Genomic DNA, 18,919 nt, shown 5'->3' with positions numbered 1-18,919 from the left:
TAACATACATTCGATAGGTCAGTAAAAAGTAGGGGATAGATGTATTACAGACTACACAGGATCAGACTAGACAGGGGTTGTTTGTAGTCTGCAACCATGGAAACACTTAGGTCTGTATAGGAGCTGTATATACAAAATTATTAGATAGTTTTAAGTTGGTTATTTTTAAAATAAAAAAAAAAGTTGCAAAGGTAAACATAGCGTTTGGGTAAAAAAACGGAAGATGTGGTTCTTAGGTTTCCATTTCCTTTCACCTGTATGGTGACCTTGTTCAAGTAAGTCCCTACTGACACAGTCACTACAGTACATAACTACTAAAGAGGAGTGACCCAGCAGCCCATGGCACATATACCCTTTGGATATGTTGACATGGGAAATTTGCAAGCGTATTTTGGCACGTAATACGCCTCCTAATGCACCTCGAAATACACTTGCAATACATCTAGAAACATTTCCCATTGAATTCAATAGGAAATACACCATGTAGTTCACTCGAGGCACCTGGATTCAGAAGCCGTTTTCTCTTGAAAACAGCCTCGTATTTTTTTGCCTCAAACATATACCGAGTGAACATACCCTTAGACTGGGCCCCTGACCTCTACCTCCTGCAGGGGCAGCTCCTTAAACCATCTTAAGTACAGCAAAAAAACTAAAAGTTAAGGTTATTTTTAAAGGTGCAAAGAAAATATATAAGATGCTGCCTAACTCCGTAGTTACACCAAAGAACAGTTTATTAAAAAATCTTCCCTTGAAGACTATCTGCCAACTATATGTTAAAAAAAATCTGCCACAAGGCATTGATGTAATATTTTCTGGAATTGTAAAATAATAATTTGGGATCATATTAGCTAAGGTGAGAGTACCCCCAACAGTCCAAATCTCCTTTCCTCTGTTCGTCATGTGTCCGGCTATTTCAAACGAGCAAAACTGTGCTTGACTCCATTCTTGGGGATGGATCATCAATAGCTTTAGTGATGATAATGATTGGAATCTACTTACGGCTCTAATGCTTTCAAAATGTCCATCTTCTTTTTCAAAATCAACAGGTTGTTCATTTAAAGTCCAGAAGAAGCTGATGTCAAGGAGAGGATCATGGATGGCCTTGCAGCTGAGAACAACACTCTCTCCAACAGTCAGTTCCGTTCTTTTTGGTATTAGTTCTATTTTTGTTGGTTCTATATATAGAGAGAGGATGAAACTTCTTTTATAAAATGTTTTAGACATTATGTATTGACAACAAAGTTTTCTACTAGGATTTTTTAAGTAAATAGGGTGGAATTGGTCACTCGTTTTCTCCAACTATCAGCCGAAGCGGAGAGCCAAAGATTTTACGTATCTCAATGTGAAGCACTGAGCACATACCTGCATTATACAAACAGACCACTGATTTGAAAGGGCATAATGTAATGCTTTATTTCCCCTGTGGTGGCGCTGCAGGGGGATTGAACACGTATTGCCAACTTCCTTCTGCAGATGACAGCTGATCACTTGGGGGGGGGGGGGGGGGGGAACGGAGTATCAGAAGCAGGAAACCCTAACTAACATCAACTTATTTTGAGCTTTCTAAAAAAAAATATTTTCCAAAGCGAACAACCACTATAACACTGACCAGCTAGCAAGGTTGAATACATTAGGAGGAATAAAAATCCATTTGCCCAACTGCTGGTGCCAATACTCCAAAACCTTACACAAGCCATACACTAAAACCGTTGAGCTATGCTTATGACTTGAATTGATTTTGGCTTTCGGATTGGTCTACATCTATTTTTAATAGAATAGGATAGAACTCAAGCCAGTTATACACATGGCATAGCTCTCGGCCAAACGCTTGATCGGCCAACAGATATTCCTCCTGACTCTACTATAAACAGTCCTATTTTGCTCTGACGAGCATGTGTTTTTTCAATGGGGAGAGAGGACTAAGCTGCTGCCAGACCCTTTCCTTTAACTGCCAACAAGACCGTTCCTTCCTTTCCCTGACATCTGCCTTCGGGGAAGATTCGGAAGGCCCCTACATACATTAAAAAGTTGACCGATATTTTGTGTATGGCCAGCTTAAGGTTAGTAATTTATTTAATTGTTTTCACTTGAACTTTAGGTTCTCCTCTTTAAAACCCAAATGTTTAAATTATTTATGGGTACTAAAGGGCTAAATGACCGTGCAGGATCTCTGAAACCTATCTTTTATGTATAAAATATAATACATCATGTATCCTGGTGGGTGCACTAAAATGATTTAATTTTCCCATAATTAGAACATATTTAAACAATTCACAATAAGAAAACTACGGTCTAATTATCAGATGAGATAAGTCATTACCTGTAACAGACACAACTGTCGTAATTTCTGCAGAACCAAACAAATTTTCCCCACGGCATGTGTATTTTCCTTCATCTGATTTAGAAGCATTTAAGATCCGTAAACTTCCATCTGGAAGAACAGCTATCCTGGAAAAAGAGAGTTATTTTATACATCAGGAGTCACCAATATATAGCACATACGTTTTAACAAAACCAATAAGATACCATAACACAGTCAAAATCATGTAGAGCAGGTGGTTTGTAAAGAGAAAGGTGATCATAGATCTCATCTCCCATAACTTCATAGCAAATCTTTCACGGGTGTGACAATTTCTCTGGTATATCGCAACCCACCACTAATTTTGGCCCAAGGGAATCATTAACACGGTGCTTTATAGTAAATCTAACAGACCAGTGATTCCCAAACACATTTCCATGCGGGAACCCCTGAAATTTTTTGTAGTTCCTGGGGAAGCTCTACTTCCATTTTAGTAGCTTAGTGTACAGGGAGGTAAAGCATTCTATAATTCTTCGCACCGCTATGTTCCTGCCCAGATACGTTGACTACCTTTCCAAGCATTTTTGTAAAAATGACAATTCCTGCTATTGCAGTCTTCTAGTGATCCTCTTAACTGATTATATAGTTACATACAGGGCCGGCCCTAGGATAGATGGCGCCCTGTGCAAAATGATCGTTCGGTGCCCCACCCCCCTCATTAAAAATAAAATGCCCCATAAAAAAATTATAATGCCCCTTTAGTGCCCCCATACAGTATAATAATAATATTTAATAATATAATATATTACAACCCCTTCAAGGACACAGTATTTTGTCCTCTAATTGTGCCCACAGTATTATGCCATCTGTAATACCCCTACACAGTATAATGTCCGCTTAGTGGCCCCCACACACTATAGTGCCCCCTGTAGATTTTGCCATACAGCCTCCCTGTAGACAGTGCCATAATCCCCCACCTCCTTTTTATAGATCGTGCCATACAGCCCCCCACCTCCCCCTTGTAGACATTGCCATACAGTCCCCACCTCCCCCTTGTAGACAGTGCCATACAGTCCCACACCTCCCCCTTGTAGATCTTGCCATACAGTCCCCGCACCTCCCCCTTGTAGACAGTGCCATACAGTCTCCCACCTCCCCCTTGTAGACAGTGCCATACAGCCCCCCCACCTCCCCCTTGTAGACAGTACCATACAGTCCCTGCACCTCCCCCTTGTAGACAGTGCCATACAGATTTTTTTTGTGTTTTTTCTTAAGCTGTTGAAGCGAATGCAAAAGCCGCAGGAAAAAAAGCTCTAAACGGGCGCCGCAGGTATTTTCTGCCTCCTATTAATTTCAATTGGAGGTCAGAGGTGGAAACCACTTGAAGTCCATCAGCCCCCCACTCACAGTAAAATGACCATCAGCCCCCCACTCACAGTAAAATGACCATCAGCCCACCACTCACAGTAAAATGACCATCAGCCACCCACTCACAGATTCCCCCTGTAGGTAGCGCCACAAAGCCCCTTGTAGGTAGCGCCACACAGCCCCTTGTGGGTAGCACCACACAGCCCCTTGTAGGTAGCGCCACACAGCCCCTTGTGGGTAGCGCCACACAGCCCTCTTGTGGGTAGCACCACATAGCCCCTTGTAGGTAGCACCACACAGCACCCTTGTGGGTAGCACCACATAGCCCCTTTGTAGGTAGCACCAAACAGCCCCTTGTAGGTAGCGCCACACAGCCCCCTTGTGGGTAGCACCACATAGCCCCTTGTAGGTAGCACCACACAGCGCCCTTGTGGGTAGCGCCAGACAGCCCCTTTGTAAGTAGCGCCACACTGCCCCCTTGTAGATAGCACCACACAGCGCCCTTGTAGATAGCGCCACACAGCCCCCAGTAGAGTGCGCCACACAGCCCCCTGTAGGGAGCGCCACACAGCCCCCTGTAGGGAGTGCCGCACAGCCCCCTGTAGGGAGTGCCGCACAGCCCCCTGTAGGGAGTGCCGCACAGCCCGCTGGTAGGAAGTGTCGCAAAGACCCCTGGTAGGGAGTGCCGCAAAGCCCCCTGGTTGGTAGTGCCCCACAGCCCCCTGGTTGGTAGTGCCATACAGCCCACTGGTTGGTAGTGCCCCACACCCCCCTGGTTGGTAGTGCCCCAAAGCCCCCTGGTTGGTAGTGCCATACAGCCCACAGCCCCCTGGTTGGTAGTGCCACACAGCCCACAGCCCCCTGGTAGGTAGTGCCACACTGCCCACAGCCCCCTGGTTGGTAGTGCCACACAGCCCCCTGGTAGGTAGTGCCACACTGCCCACAGCCCCCTTGTAGGTAGTGCAAGGACTACGAAATGACCCTGATAGCTGGCGGGCAATAGACATTCAAAAAAGGACAACTGTGCAGGAGCATACAAAATACCCAGCTTTCCTAGCTATCAAATAAATGTGTGGAAATAAACTAAGATATAACTTTTATTTAGTCTGAGTAAAGGATTAATCCTTTTAGCTAGATAAAAGTTATATCTTAGTTTATTTCCACACTTTTTTTTGATACCCGGGAAAGCTGGGTATTTTGTGTGCTCCTGCACGGTTGTCCTTTGTAGCTAGTGCCACACAGCCCACAGCCCCCCTGTAGATTGCAACCCCCCCCTTCCAGTAAAGATAGCGCCACTGTAGCTCCCTGAAGGAGCGGAATCCCCGTGTGGCCAGGGATTCCGCTCCTGGAGCGCTGCTTGATGTCTCTGTCCATATATGGACAGTGACATCAGGGAAAACTCCTGAGGGGGAATCCCCGCCCACAGCGTTGCGGACGCTATGACCGTCGATTCCACTCCTGGAGAAGCTCCTGTCGTCTGTGTCCATGACGTCATTGGCTTCTCCTGGAGTGGAATCCCCGGTCATAGAGTCTGCAACGCTGTGACCGGGGATTCCACTTCAGGAGTTTCCCCTGATGTCACTGTCCATATATGGACAGAGACATCAAGCAGCGCTCCAGGAGCGGAATCCCCGGCCACATGGGGATTCTGCTCCTTCAGGGAGCTACAGTGGCGCTAGTAGACAGCAGAGCAGGGAGATACCTCCCTGCTCTGCTATAGTGCCGTCGCTACCGCTATAGCAGCCACAGCAGCTGCTAGCGGCGCTACCGCCCTCATGCTCGGTGTCGCCGCTAGCAGCCGCTATGGCTGCTACAGCGATAGCGACGGCCACTAAGTGAAGAAGGCGACTGCAGTTAGTGTGTGTATCCCCGCTGGTAGTTGCAACGCCGCGGGGATACACACACCCGCTGGCGCCCCTCTTGCAGTGTGGCAGATGGCGCCCTGGTCGAACATATCTAAGGCCGGCCATGGTTACATAGTTCGTACGGCTGAAAAAAGACACATGTCCATCAAGTTCAACCAAGGGATGAGAGAAGGGAAGGTAAAAATGTCTACACATAGGAGCTAATATTTTTTTGTTCTAGGATATTATCTAAGCCTTTTTTGCAGCCATCTACTGTCCCTACTGTTACGGCTCCTGCGGTGACTATTCCATAGATTCACAGTTCTCACAGTAAAGAAGGCTTGTCGCCTCTGCAGGTTGAACCTTTTTTTCTCCAGACGGAGGGAGTGCCCCTTTGTTTTTTGAGGGGGTTTTACATGGAACAGGATTTCACCATATTTTTTGTATGTGCCATTAATATATTTATATTATTAATCATGTCCCCCCTTAGTCGTCTTTTTTCAAGGCTAAATAGGTTTAGTTCTTTTAATCTTTCCTCATAACTTAGATTCTCCATGCCCCTTATTAGCTTCGTTGCTCTTCTTTGTATTTTTTCTAACTCCAGGGCATCCTTTCTATGAACTGGAGCCCAGAACTGAACTTCATATTCTAGATGAGACCTCACTAATGCTTTGTAAAGTGGTAATATTACATCCCTGTCCCACGAGTCCATGCCTCTTTTAATACACGACAATATCTTGCTGGCCTTTGAAGCAGCTGATTGACATTGCAAGCTGTTATTTAGTTTATGATTTACAAGTACACCCAGATCCTTCTCAACAAGTGACTCCCCCAGTGTAGCCCCCCCCCAGGACATATGATGCATGCAGGTTGTTGGTACCCAGATGCATAACTTTATATTTGTCTACATTAAACCTCATTTGCCAACTGGATGCCCAAACACTTAGTTTGTTTAAATGCGCTTGCAATTCACGAACATCTTCCATAGACTGAACTATATTACATAGCTTGGTGTCATCTGCAAAAATAGAAATAGTGCTATTAATCCCATCCTCTATATCATTAATAAATAAGTTGAATAATAGTGGTCCCAGTACGGATCCCTGGAGTCACCACTTATAACTGGGGACCATTCAGAGTACAAATCATTGACCACAACTCTCTGGATACGGTCCTTGCACATGACCGAGATCGAGCCATGAAAAACGGTCTGAGTGTCGGACAGATTTCCCAGCCCAACCATGGTACAGGTGAATGGGACTCCTGGTGTCATAGACATTTATTATGCTATGAGTCCCTGCCTCCCCACGGAATTGCTGTTCCGTACTGAACAAAATGATACAGTACAGAACAGCAGTTCCGTGGGGAGGCAGAGACTCCTAGCAATATAAATGTCTATGACGCCAGGAGTCCTGTTCACCTGTACCGTGGTCGACACATGGATCATTTTTCACGGACCGATCTCGGTCGTACGCAAGAGCTTTAATGCAGACTACATTTCCCATGATGCGTTTGAATTTGCAGAGGCAGAGCGGGTGGAGTTTAATCACACTGCTCTTGCTCTGCTCAGAGTCCTATCTAAGTGGAGCAAGTGATAGATCAGTGACATAGAACTTCTGTCCTCACACTGCAGAGTCTCAATGTATCCTAAGTGATGTAGCTTCAGCCTGTCTCCTCTGCCTCCTGATAGTGATAGGTGCTAGTGACACCTGCATGTCAGTCTTTACAAGCAGGAAACAGTAAACAGCATCTCATAGAAATACACTGGACTCTGCACACAGCACACACAGATAGTATAGACAGTCAGTGTGAATCATGGGAGTTTTATAACTCTGCAGCTAATCATTGAATGGACTCAGCTATTATATCACTGAACTCCTGCTCCCTTAGATAGGGTAGAAATAATCTCTTCAGCAGCACTGTATGCATAGGAGGACATACAGAGGAACAAGGAGGTTAGAGCGGGGTGGGCAGAGGAGGGGTCTCAGAGCTGCCGAAAATTATTTGATAGGTGATGATGTAATACTGTAGTTCACAGAAAATCAGCCACACAGAAGAAATTACCTCCTGTCTACACATGAGAGCATCTCTTGAGAGGTCTCTTTTGGTGCTCAGATTGAGATTACATGGCACAGCTGCCCATAATAAAAGGGTTCAAAATACATGGACGCAACTGAGCTGGGAAGAAACAAATGACACCTCTAGAAAATTGCTGGCGAGTTAGGCCCTGTTCACATCTGCGTTTAAGGCTTCGGTAGGGTGTTGCAGATTCCTTTAGAAAATACTGGAAACAATAATGCAGTATGCTGCGCTATTGTTTCCGGTAAATCTGTGGATACCACTATGGAAACCCGATGGAACCCATTAAATTCCATGGGTTCCGTCGGGCACCAGTTGTTCCCGTTGTTAAACGGAGCCTGTGCTTCCAGCATTTTCGTTGTTCTGCTCCTCTGATGTGAAAATGGGCTTTACAATGATATGTGCAAAAAAGAAAAAAATAGTTTCTTTACGCATCTTATTAATGTTTTTTCTGATTTGAGTAGTGCAATGACAAACACACTTTGCTCATTACCATTTCTTATGTTTATTTGTTGTTTTAAGTTTTTGTATTTTGCTTTTTTTGTATTTCCTTTTCTGTATTTGGTGACCTCGGTTCTCGATATAGGCGCAGGTCCTAGAGCTGGGATCTGCATCTATCAGACATTTATGGCATATGCTGTGGAAATGCCATGAGTGTTCAAGTTGGGAATACCCTTATAAATACTTAGAATCTCCATGAAATGACAATTCTGGAGCACTTTTTCCTAGAACTTTGTGTTGTTATTCCTCTGTTATTCCTCCTAGAAATGTATGAATAAATGGACAACTTGGAGTTACCATTACCCTTCTCCACAGGATGTGTTGGACAGCACAGTGTCAGACGGTGTAGGAACATGGCCCATACATGTCAGGAGAGCCGACAGGTCCTTTTTAATTATTATATGACTTCTACAGCAATTACATACCTTTCGTAGACAACCTTCCATATATACATTAGAAGCATCGTATAAATATTATACATGACACTGATATAGATGGTAGAAAACAACCATGCTCTACAAACAATAATTAAGATGCATCTTGTCTTCTCAGATGCTAATGAAAGAGTCTTAAACACATGCAAATACCCAGTTTTTAAGGGGATTGTCATTTTAATTACACTGCTTGTGACTGTCTGATTGATATATCCATTTGCGAAACTCATACCAGTTCTCATTTTAGATGACACAGATGTGATTCACACATCCGGAGGATTGGCAAGTATGGGATTACAATTTAGCTGTATGATATATGTAAATATATATACCAGTTTCTATCTGATCTGAGTAGCTATTTATATTGTAAGTGTAAAGTATTTAACAGTAAAACGCACATAAAGCCAGAGTGGTAACTAAAACTGTAGGTACACATATAAAGAGTCTGCATCTAAAAGGATCTCTAAAAATGTTATGAATAAATGTCGACTGAGGTGTGGAATAGAAAGGCTTGCCTGCTGCCAAAAACTTAATTATCCTAAGTATAGTACAGAATACCACTTTATGACACAAAATAATAGTTTGAGACACAGAATATCATTATGTGGCACAGATAAATATTTTGTGGCACATGGAAATATACACTATATGAACAAAAGTATTGGGACACACCTCTTAATCACTGAATTCGGGTGTTTCATTCAGTTCCACTGCCACAGGTGTATAAAATACGGCACTAGCCAGGCAGTGGCCTTTACAAACATTTGTAAAAGAATGGGTCTTTCTAAAGTGTGCATTGAATTCCAGCTTGGTCCTGTAATAAGACGCCAGCGTTGTAATAAGTTAGTGTTATGGAATCACCTGTTGAGCAATTCCCAGGGTGGAAGTTTATGGTAGTGCAAGGTAAGCGATTCCCAAAGGCTGCTGGAGACTGGCAGGAATGAGCGTGCAAATAAACCCGCAACCCCAAATCCGTCACAACTCAACAGAATCTAAGGCTACTCTATGGTTTTCACCGGAGCCCATCGCAAGGCAGGTTGGACTTTGCAGCATAGAACCCAGGTTGTTTTAACAGAGTTCGGTTATGGATAACAGGTGCAATACAGGCAATACCAGAGCAGATAACAAGACAGCCAAAGGTAAACAGAAAGTCCAAATCACGAAGCTAGTGCATATCAGGGATTGTGGAGGTCAAAACCATCCGGAAGTAGAAAGTCCAAATCAGCAAGCAAAAGGTAATCCAAAGACAAGCCGAGGTCCAGTTCCAAATAGTCAAATGTACAAGGTATAGTCAGTAACTTGATCAAACACATGGAAACATGGAAAATCACAAGCAAAGAAAACAGAACCAACACAGATTTAAATACTCCACCCTTCAATCAGATAGGAAAAAAGACAGGGAAGTGGAATAGGCTCAGCAACTAAAACCAGAACCGCCCAGAAGCTTGACCAGTAGTTATGGTAATCTTAAAGCAACGGACGTTTTCTAACAGTTAGTTTAAAATAAATGTCTTCCTCTTAGTTATTCCACCATCAACTGTGAGTGATATTATTGTAAAGTGGAAGCGTTGAGGAACCACAGCAACTCTGCCACGAAGTGCAGACCTTGTAAAGTTACAGAGCGGGGTCGCTGAGTGCTGAGGTGTATAGTGCATAAAAGTGACTCAATAACTGCAGTTCAAAACCTCCTCCGGCATTAACATCCGCACAAAAACTGCGAGCTGGGAGCTTCATGGCATGGGTTTCCATGGCCGAGCAGCTACATGCCAGCCTTACATTACCAGCCACCATGCAAAGCGTCAGATGAAGTGGTTGAACGCCGCCACTGGACTCTGGAGCAGTGGAAACGAGTTCTGTGGAGTGACGCTTCTCTGTCTGGCAGTCTGATGGACGAGTCTGGGTTTGGCGAATGCCAGGAGAATGTTATCTGCCTGACTGCATTGTGCCAGCTGTATAGTTTGGTGGAGGAGGGACAATGTTATGGGGTTGGTTTTTAGGGGTTAACCTAAGCCCCTGATGTCCATTAAAGGGAAATCTTAATGCTTCAGCATACCAAGACATTTTGGACAATTGTAGCTTCCAACTTTGTGGGAACAGTTTGGTGTACGGCCTTTTCTGGTCGAGCATGACTGTACAAAGCAAGGTCCATAAAGACATGGTTGGGTGAGTTTGGTGTGGAAGAACTTGACAGGCCTGCACAGAGCCCTGACCTCAACCGCAATCCAACACCTTTGGGATGAACTAGAACGAAGATTGTGAACCAGACCGTCTACCTCAACATCAGTGTCTGACCGCACAAATGCTCTACTAGATGAATGGGCAAAAATTCTCACAGAATTACCCAGAATACTTGTAGAAAACCAGAAGAGTGGAAGCAAGTTTAGCTGCAAAGGGAGAACCAATTCCATATTATGCCTATGGATTTAGAATGTCATAAAAGCTGCTGTAGGTGTAATGTACAGGTGTACTAATAGGTGTCTCATACAGAGTATTTTGTGGCACATTTTGTCACACTTTAGTTTCGTGAAATATGGGTTTCATTTTTTTACAATCACATTTTGTGTAATGAAATTTACTATTTACAAAACAACTTCCTGTACTTCCTTGTATGTTATAAGCATCAACCTATACCTACAGTAAATAGAGTAGAAGAACCCTAAAAAGGGAAGAAATTTGACGGTAATATTGGCATATTTTTACGGTATAGTCAAAACAATGGCTAACCCGTTTTAATGCTGACATAGTATCTGCTATTACTGTGTCTGGAGAAGGGCATTTCATAGTTTGACTACTCTAACTGTAAAGAACCCTTTCCAATATTAATGTCTGAATTTCCTTTTCTCCACACATACTGTAATGAATGTCCCCTGGTCCTTTGCACAATTCTTGGAATAAATAAATCATGTGCCTGTTCTTTGGCCACACATATAATTATTCATGTTAATAAAATCACCTCTAAGATGTCTCTTTTCCAAACTCAACCAATTTTTCCAGCATCTCCTTATAACAGAGACCTCTTTAATCTAGCTCCCCTATATACTTTTTGCATTGTAGAGACCAAAATTGTACCCCATATTGAGGGCTTAACAAGGACATTTCAGATCTCCTGCCATGTTTGTAGTAGTAGATACCTGAATTCCCCATAAAATTCTGGAGAATCTTTACTTTGAACTCTGTGTTGTGTAGTTGGTCTGTTATTCCTCCTGGAAATATATAAATACATTGATAACTGGTTGTTACCGTTCCCCTTGTCAATGGGATAAGTCCCTACACACTCTGACAATGTGCAATCAGCGCTGATGAACAGTGAAACTGTGGAGGGACACAGTCCTTTGACAAAGGAAACGGCAACATCCAGTTGTGAATATATTCATACATTTCCATTAAGAAAAGTTGCTTTATAATTGTTATGACATGGGGAATACAAGTATTTTCTTTAACAGACATGTCAGGAAAATGTACAGATTCTCTTTAAAGGGATTTACATAAAGGTTTTTATTGTTTTTTTGTTTTGTTTAATACACTCTTAAATCATGTTTACTTTTTTAGCTGCTGCTTGACAATGAGTGCTGCTGTTGCTTAGTTAACTGGTAACCAGTATACCCAAGTCCTTCTATTGCACTGTTTTTCCCGGTTGTATTCCTTTTCATATACAGTGCATTCGGAAAGTTTTCAGACCCTTTAAATTTTTTTCCACATTTTGTTATGTTGAGGCTTTGTGCTAAAATAAAATTGAAGAAATCATGTTTTTTTTCCCCCATCATTTTGCACTCAATATCCCATAATAACAAAGTGAAAATAGAATTTTGGCATTTTTTGCAAATTTATTAAAAATTAAAAACTCACATTTTGCATGGACATAACTATTCAGACCTTTTGCTATGATACTTCAAATTTAGTTCTGGGGGTCTCCTATTTCTCTAGATCATCTTTGAAATGTTTCTACACCTTGATTGGAGTCCACCTGTGGTAAATTCATTTGATTGGACATGATTTAGAAAGACACACCCCTGTCTATATAAGGTCTCACAGCTGACAATGCATATCAGAGCAAAAACCAAGTCATCAGGAGGAAAGAACTGCCTGTAGAGCTCAGAGACAGAATTATGTGGAGGCACAGATCTGGAGAAGGGTACAAAAAAAATTCTGGTGCACTGAAAGTTTCCAAGAGCACAGTGACCTCCATAATCCTTAAATAGAAGAGGTTTGGAACAACCAGGACTCTTCCTAGAGCTGTCCACCAAACTAAGTAATCAGGGGAGAAGGACCTTGGTAAGAGAGGTGACCAAGAACCCAACGGTAACTATGGCTTAGCTCAAAAGATGGGAGAAACTTCCAGAAGTTCAACCATCACTGCTTATCACCTGCCCAATACCATCTCTACAGTGAGGCATGGTGGTGGCAGCATCATGCTGTGGGGGTATTTTTCAGCGGCTGGGACAGGGAGACTGGTCAGGGTTGAGGGAAAGATGAATAGAGCAAAGTACAGAGATATTTTTAATGAAAACCTGATCCAGAGTGCTCTGGACCTCAGACTGGGCTGAAGGTTCACCTTCCACCAAGACGATGACCCTAAGCACACAGCCGAGACAACACAGGAGTAGCGGGGGGAAAACTCTATGAATGTCCTTGAGTGGCCCATCCAGAGCCCTGACTTGAACCCAATTGAACATCTCTGGAGAGACCTGCAACTGTCGGTCCACCAACTCACCATCCAGCCTGACAGAGCTTGAGAAGATCTGCAGAGAAGAAGGGCAGAAAATCCCCAAATCCAGGTGTGTAAACCTCGTGGCATCAAACCCAAGATGTAGAGACTTATCACTGCCAAAGTGTCTGAATACTTATGCCAATGTAATATTTTAGTTTTTCCTTTTCAATAAAGACGAATAACTCTGTTATCACTTTGTCATTATGGGTATAGAGCGCAAAATGATGGGGAAATGATGTCTTCAACATAACAAAATGTGAAAAAAGTGAAAGGGTCTGAAGACTTTCCGAATCATTGTATACACAGAAATGCTATTTATAAACAAAATGTAAAATATCAGCGCAGATAAACCAAGAATATGTGTAAAGGATCTGCCAGGCACAGCTTCGGGGTTAACTCCCATAGTTAATCAGTCTGCACCTGAATCTACGTCTCTGAGACTGACTCCATCTTCCACCACTCAGGATGGCAGGCTTAGGAGTGGGAGAGCCCATCGCAGCCTCGCCTCTGTCTATTTATACCTGCCTTTCCTGTTCCTCCTTTGCTTGTGATTCTTCTCGTGTGGTTTCCTGGCCCAGCTACAGCTCCTAACTATTTGATCCTGCTCCATACTGACCCTGGCTTACTGACTACTCTCCTGCTCTGCGTTTGGTACCTCGTGCACTCCTGGTTTGACTTGGCTCGTTCACCACTCTGGTTGCTCACGGTGTTGCCGTGGGCAACTGCCCCTTTCCCTTTGCTTTGTATTCCCTTGTATGTTTGTCTCGTGCACTTACTGAGCGTAGGGACCGCCGCCCAGTTGTACCCCGTTGCCTAGGGCGGGTCGTTGCAAGTAGGCAGGGACAGAGTGGCGGGTAGATTAGGGCTCACTTGTCCGTTTTCCTACCCCCGTCGTTACATAATCACAAGCCCATACCTAGTCTACCCTGGTCCCTGACACCACTATGGACCCCCTTGAGACCCTGGCTCAGCAAATGCAGGGTCTCTCCCTACAGGTCCAGGCCCTGGCTCAGAGGGTCAACCAGCCTGATGCTACCTTGGTAGTTCCCCTCACCTCACCTCTTGAACCCCACCTCAAGTTGCCTGACCGGTTCTCAGGGGACCGGAGGGCTTTTCTCTCCTTTCGGGAGAGTTGTAGGCTTTACTTTCGCTTAAAGCCTCATTCCTCAGGTTCTGAGAGCCAGCGGGTGGGTATAATTATGTCCCGGCTCCAGGAAGGGCCCCAAGAGTGGGCCTTCTCCTTGGCTTCTGACGCCCCTGAACTTTCCTCCGTTGATCGTTTCTTTTCTGCTCTCGGACTCATTTATGACGAGACTGACAGGACTGCCTTTGCCGAGAGTCAGCTGGTGACCTTACGTCAGGGTAAGAGACCTGTTGAGGAGTATTGTTCTGACTTTAGGAAGTGGTGCGTAGCTTCTCGGTGGAATGACCCTGCCTTAAGGTGCCAGTTTAGGTTGGGTCTGTCGAATGCCCTGAAAGACCTGCTAGTTAGCTATCCCTCTTCTGACTCCCTAGACCAGGTTATGGCTTTAGCGGTACGACTTGACCGACGTCTCAGGGAACGACAACGTGAACATTTATGTGTTTTCTCCTCCGACTCACCCATGATGCCTCCCGAGGTTCCGTTGCTTCGTTCCTCCCCGGAAGACTCAGAGGTACCTATGCAACTCGGGGCCTCCGTGTCCCCCCAGCAACGTAGAGAATTCCGCAGGAAGAATGGTCTCTGCTTCTACTGTGGGGATGACAAGCATCAAGTGAACAACTGTCCTAAGCGTAAGAATGCAGCCGGAGAACTTCCGCGCCTAAGTGATAATCGGGGAGGTCACTTCGGCGCACAGGTATTTCCCGTAAATATGAAACGTTATAAGATCTTGCTTCCCTTTCAGGTCTCTTTTGGTGGTAGGTCTGCTACCGGCAGTGCCTTCGTGGATTCAGGGTCCTCTGCTAATATCATGTCTGTGGAATTTGCTATGTCTCTTGCTATGCCTTTGATTGATTTGCCTAAACCTGTCCCGGTAGTGGGTATCGACTCCACTCCTCTTGATAATGGTTATTTTACACAACATACCCCTGTTTTTGAACTCCTTGTTGGCTCCATGCATTTGGAGCAGTGCTCTGTACTGTTGATGCAGGGATTATCGTCCGATTTGGTTTTAGGCCTTCCCTGGTTGCAGTTGCATAATCCCACGTTTGACTGGAATACTGGGGAGCTTACCAAATGGGGTAATGAATGTTTGACGTCATGTTTTTCTGTTCATTCTATTTCTCCCCCTGAGGAGGTGAACACGCTACCCGAGTTTGTTCGGACTTCGCTGATGTTTTCTCTAAGGAGGCCTCCGAAGTGTTACCTCCTCATAGAGAATACGATTGCGCTATCGAATTGGTACCAGGAGCTAAGCTTCCTAAGGGTAGGATATTTAATCTTTCTTGTCCCGAACGTGAAGCCATGAGAGAGTATATCCAGGAATGCCTGGCCAAGGGTTACATTCGCCCCTCTACTTCTCCGGTAGGTGCTGGCTTCTTCTTTGTAGGGAAGAAGGATGGTGGTCTTAGGCCATGCATTGACTACCGTAACCTGAATAAGGTCACTGTAAGGAACCAGTATCCCCTTCCTTTTATTCCTGATCTCTTTAATCAGGTTCAGGGGGCCCAATGGTTCTCTAAGTTTGATCTACGGGGGCGTATAACCTTATCCGCATCAAAGAGGGGGATGAGTGGAAGACTACGTTTAACACGCCCGAAGGTCATTTCGAATACCTCGTCATGCCCTTTGGGTTGTGTAATGCTCCTGCGGTCTTCCAGAATTTCATAAATGAGATTTTGAGAGATTACCTGGGGATATTTCTTGTAGTGTACCTTGATGACATACTGGTGTTTTCCAAGGACTAGTCCTCCCACATTGAGCACGTCAGGAAGGTGCTCCAGGTCCTTCGGGAAAACAAACTGTTTGCGAAAACCGAAAAATGTGTGTTTGGGGTACAGGAGATACCATTTTTGGGTCAAATCCTCACTCCTCATGAATTCCGCATGGACCCCGCCAAGGTTCAGGCTGTGGCGGAATGGGTCCAACCTGCCTCCCTGAAGGCGTTACAGTGTTTTTTGGGGTTTGCTAATTATTACAAGAGATTTATTGCTAACTTCTCGGTCATCGCTAAGCCTCTTACGGACCTCACTCGCAAAGGTGCTGATCTCCTCCACTGGCCTCCTGAGGCTGTCCAGGCTTTTGAGGTCTTTAAGAAGTGCTTTATCTCGGCCCCGGTGCTGGTTCAGCCCAACCAAATGGAGCCATTTATCGTGGAAGTTGACGCATCCGAGGTGGGAGTGGGGGCTGTCTTGTCCCAGGGTACCAGTTCCCTCACCCATCTCCGCCCCTGTGCCTACTTCTCCAGGAAGTTTTCGCCCACTGAGAGTAACTATGATATTGGCAACCGCGAACTCTTAGCCATTAAATGGGCATTTGAAGAGTGGCGCCACTTCCTGGAGGGGGCTAGGCACCAGGTAACGGTCCTTACCGACCACAAGAATCTGGTTTTCCTAAAATCTGCCCGGAGGCTCAACCCGAGACAAGCCCAATGGGCGCTATTTTTTACCAGATTCAACTTTTTGGTTACCTATAGGGCTGGGTCTAAAAATATTAAGGCCGATGCACTGTCGCGTAGCTTCATGGCCAGCCCTCCTTCGGAGGAAGATCCTGCTTGTATTTTGCCTCCTGGTATAATCATTTCTTCCATTGATTCTGATTTAGTCTCTGATATTGCAGCTGATCAAGGTTCAGCTCCCGGGAACCTTCCTGAGGACAAGCTGTTTGTTCCCCTGCAATACCGGCTAAGGGTACTTAAGGAAAATCATGACTCCGCACTATCTGGTCATCCAGGCATCCTGGGTACCAAACACCTCATTGCCAGAAACTATTGGTGGCCTGTGTTGCCTAAAGATGTTAAGGCCTACTTCGCCGCTAGTGAGGTTTGTGCTAGGTCCAAGACTCCCAGGTCCCGACCAGCGGGCTTACTACGTTCGTTGCCCATTCCCCAGAGACCTTGGACACATATCTCCATGGATTTTATCACCGATTTGCCTCCATCCCAAGGCAAGTCGGTGGTGTGGGTGGTAGTAGACCGCTTCAGTAAGATGTGCCACTTTGTGCCCCTCAAGAAACTACCCAACGCCAAGACGTTAGCTACCTTGTTTGTCAAACACATCCTGCGTCTCCATGGCGTCCCTGTCAATATTGTTTCGGACAGAGGGGTACAATTTGTTTCATTGTTTTGGAGAGCCTTCTGTAAAAAGTTGGAGATTGATCTGTCCTTCTCCTCTGCCTTCCATCCTGAAACCAATGGCCAAACTGAGAGGACTAATCAATCTCTAGAACAATATTTAAGGTGTTTTATCTCTGACTGTCAATATAATTGGGTCTCATTCATTCCCCTCGCCGAATTTTCCCTTAATAACCGGGTCAGTAACTCGTCAGGGGTCTCCCCCTTTTTCTGTAATTTTGGGTTTAATCCACGGTCCTCCTCCATTTCACCTGGTAGTTCCAACAATCCCGAGGTAGAGGTCGTTCATCGGGAACTGTGCACAGTCTGGGCCCAGGTTTAGAAGAACCTAGAGGCGTCCCAGATTATACAAAAAACTCAGGCTGATAGAAAACGTTCTGCTAACCCCTTGTTTATGGTCGGGGATCTGGTGTGGTTATCGTCTAGGAACTTGCGTCTCAAGGTCCCGTCCAAGAAGTTTGCTCCCCGGTTTATTGGGCCGTATAAGGTCATTGAAGTCCTCAATCCTGTCTCCTTCTGGCTGGAGTTACCCCCATCTTTTCGTATACACGACGTGTTTCATGCCTCCCTCCTTAAACACTGCTCCCCGTCCTTGGCTCCCTCGAGGAAACCTCCTGTTCCCGTTCTCACCCCTGAGGGGGTGGAATTCGAGGTGGCCAAGATTGTGGACAGCAAGATGGTCCAAGGCTCCCTCCAGTACCTGGTCCATTGGACAGGATACGGGCCTGAGGAGAGGACTTGGGTACCCGCCCGGGATATTCACGCTGGGGTATTGGTCAGGAAGTTCCACCTTCGTTTCCCCAGTAAACCAGGTCCACTTAGAAAGGGTCCGGTGGCCCCTCATAAAAGGGGGGGTACTGTAAAAGATCTGCCAGGCACAGCTTCGGGGTTAACTCCCATAGTTAATCAGTCTGCACCTGAATCTACGTCTCTGAGACTGACTCCATCTTCCACCACTCAGGATGGCAGGCTTAGGAGTGGGAGAGCCTATCGCAGCCTGGCCAGACGGAGCTAGCTCCCGCCCTCTGTCTATTTATACCTGCCTTTCCTGTTCCTCCTTTGCTTGTGATTCTTCTCGTGTGGTTTCCTGGCCCAGCTACAGCTCCTAACTATTTGATCCTGCTCCATACTGACCCTGGCTTACTGACTACTCTCCTGCTCTGCGTTTGGTACCTCATGCACTCCTGGTTTGACTTGGCTCGTTCACCACTCTGGTTGCTCACGGCGTTGCCGTGGGCAACTGCCCCTTTCCCTTTGCTTTGTATTCCCTTGTATGTTTGTCTCGTGCACTTACTGAGCATAGGGACCGCCACCCAGTTGTACCCCGTCGCCTAGGGTGGGTCGTTGCAAGTAGGCAGGGACAGAGTGGCGGGTAGATTAGGGCTCACTTTTCCGTTTTCCTACCCCCGTCG

The 18,919-nt window shown here is 45.2% G+C and overlaps 1 protein-coding gene across 3 annotated transcripts in view; it reads right to left on the bottom strand.

The window, feature by feature from the left end:
- Positions 1-18,919, bottom strand: part of CNTN5 (contactin 5) — a 1,298,632-nt gene that overhangs the window by 158,623 nt on the left and 1,121,090 nt on the right. For all 3 annotated transcript variants that reach the window (XM_075851517.1, XM_075851516.1, XM_075851518.1), the window contains 2 exons: positions 2,321-2,448; positions 1,000-1,175 (listed from right to left, as the gene is read on the bottom strand). In XM_075851517.1, coding sequence (XP_075707632.1) covers positions 1,000-1,175; positions 2,321-2,448 — 304 coding nt within the window. The remainder of the gene's footprint in view (positions 1-999; positions 1,176-2,320; positions 2,449-18,919) is intronic.

The sequence above is a fragment of the Rhinoderma darwinii genome, chromosome 2, assembly GCF_050947455.1.
Source record: "Rhinoderma darwinii isolate aRhiDar2 chromosome 2, aRhiDar2.hap1, whole genome shotgun sequence".
Taxonomy (NCBI): domain Eukaryota; kingdom Metazoa; phylum Chordata; class Amphibia; order Anura; family Rhinodermatidae; genus Rhinoderma; species Rhinoderma darwinii.
The sequence above is the reverse complement of the archived record's forward strand: the minus strand, read 5'-3'. Positions and strand labels throughout refer to the sequence as shown.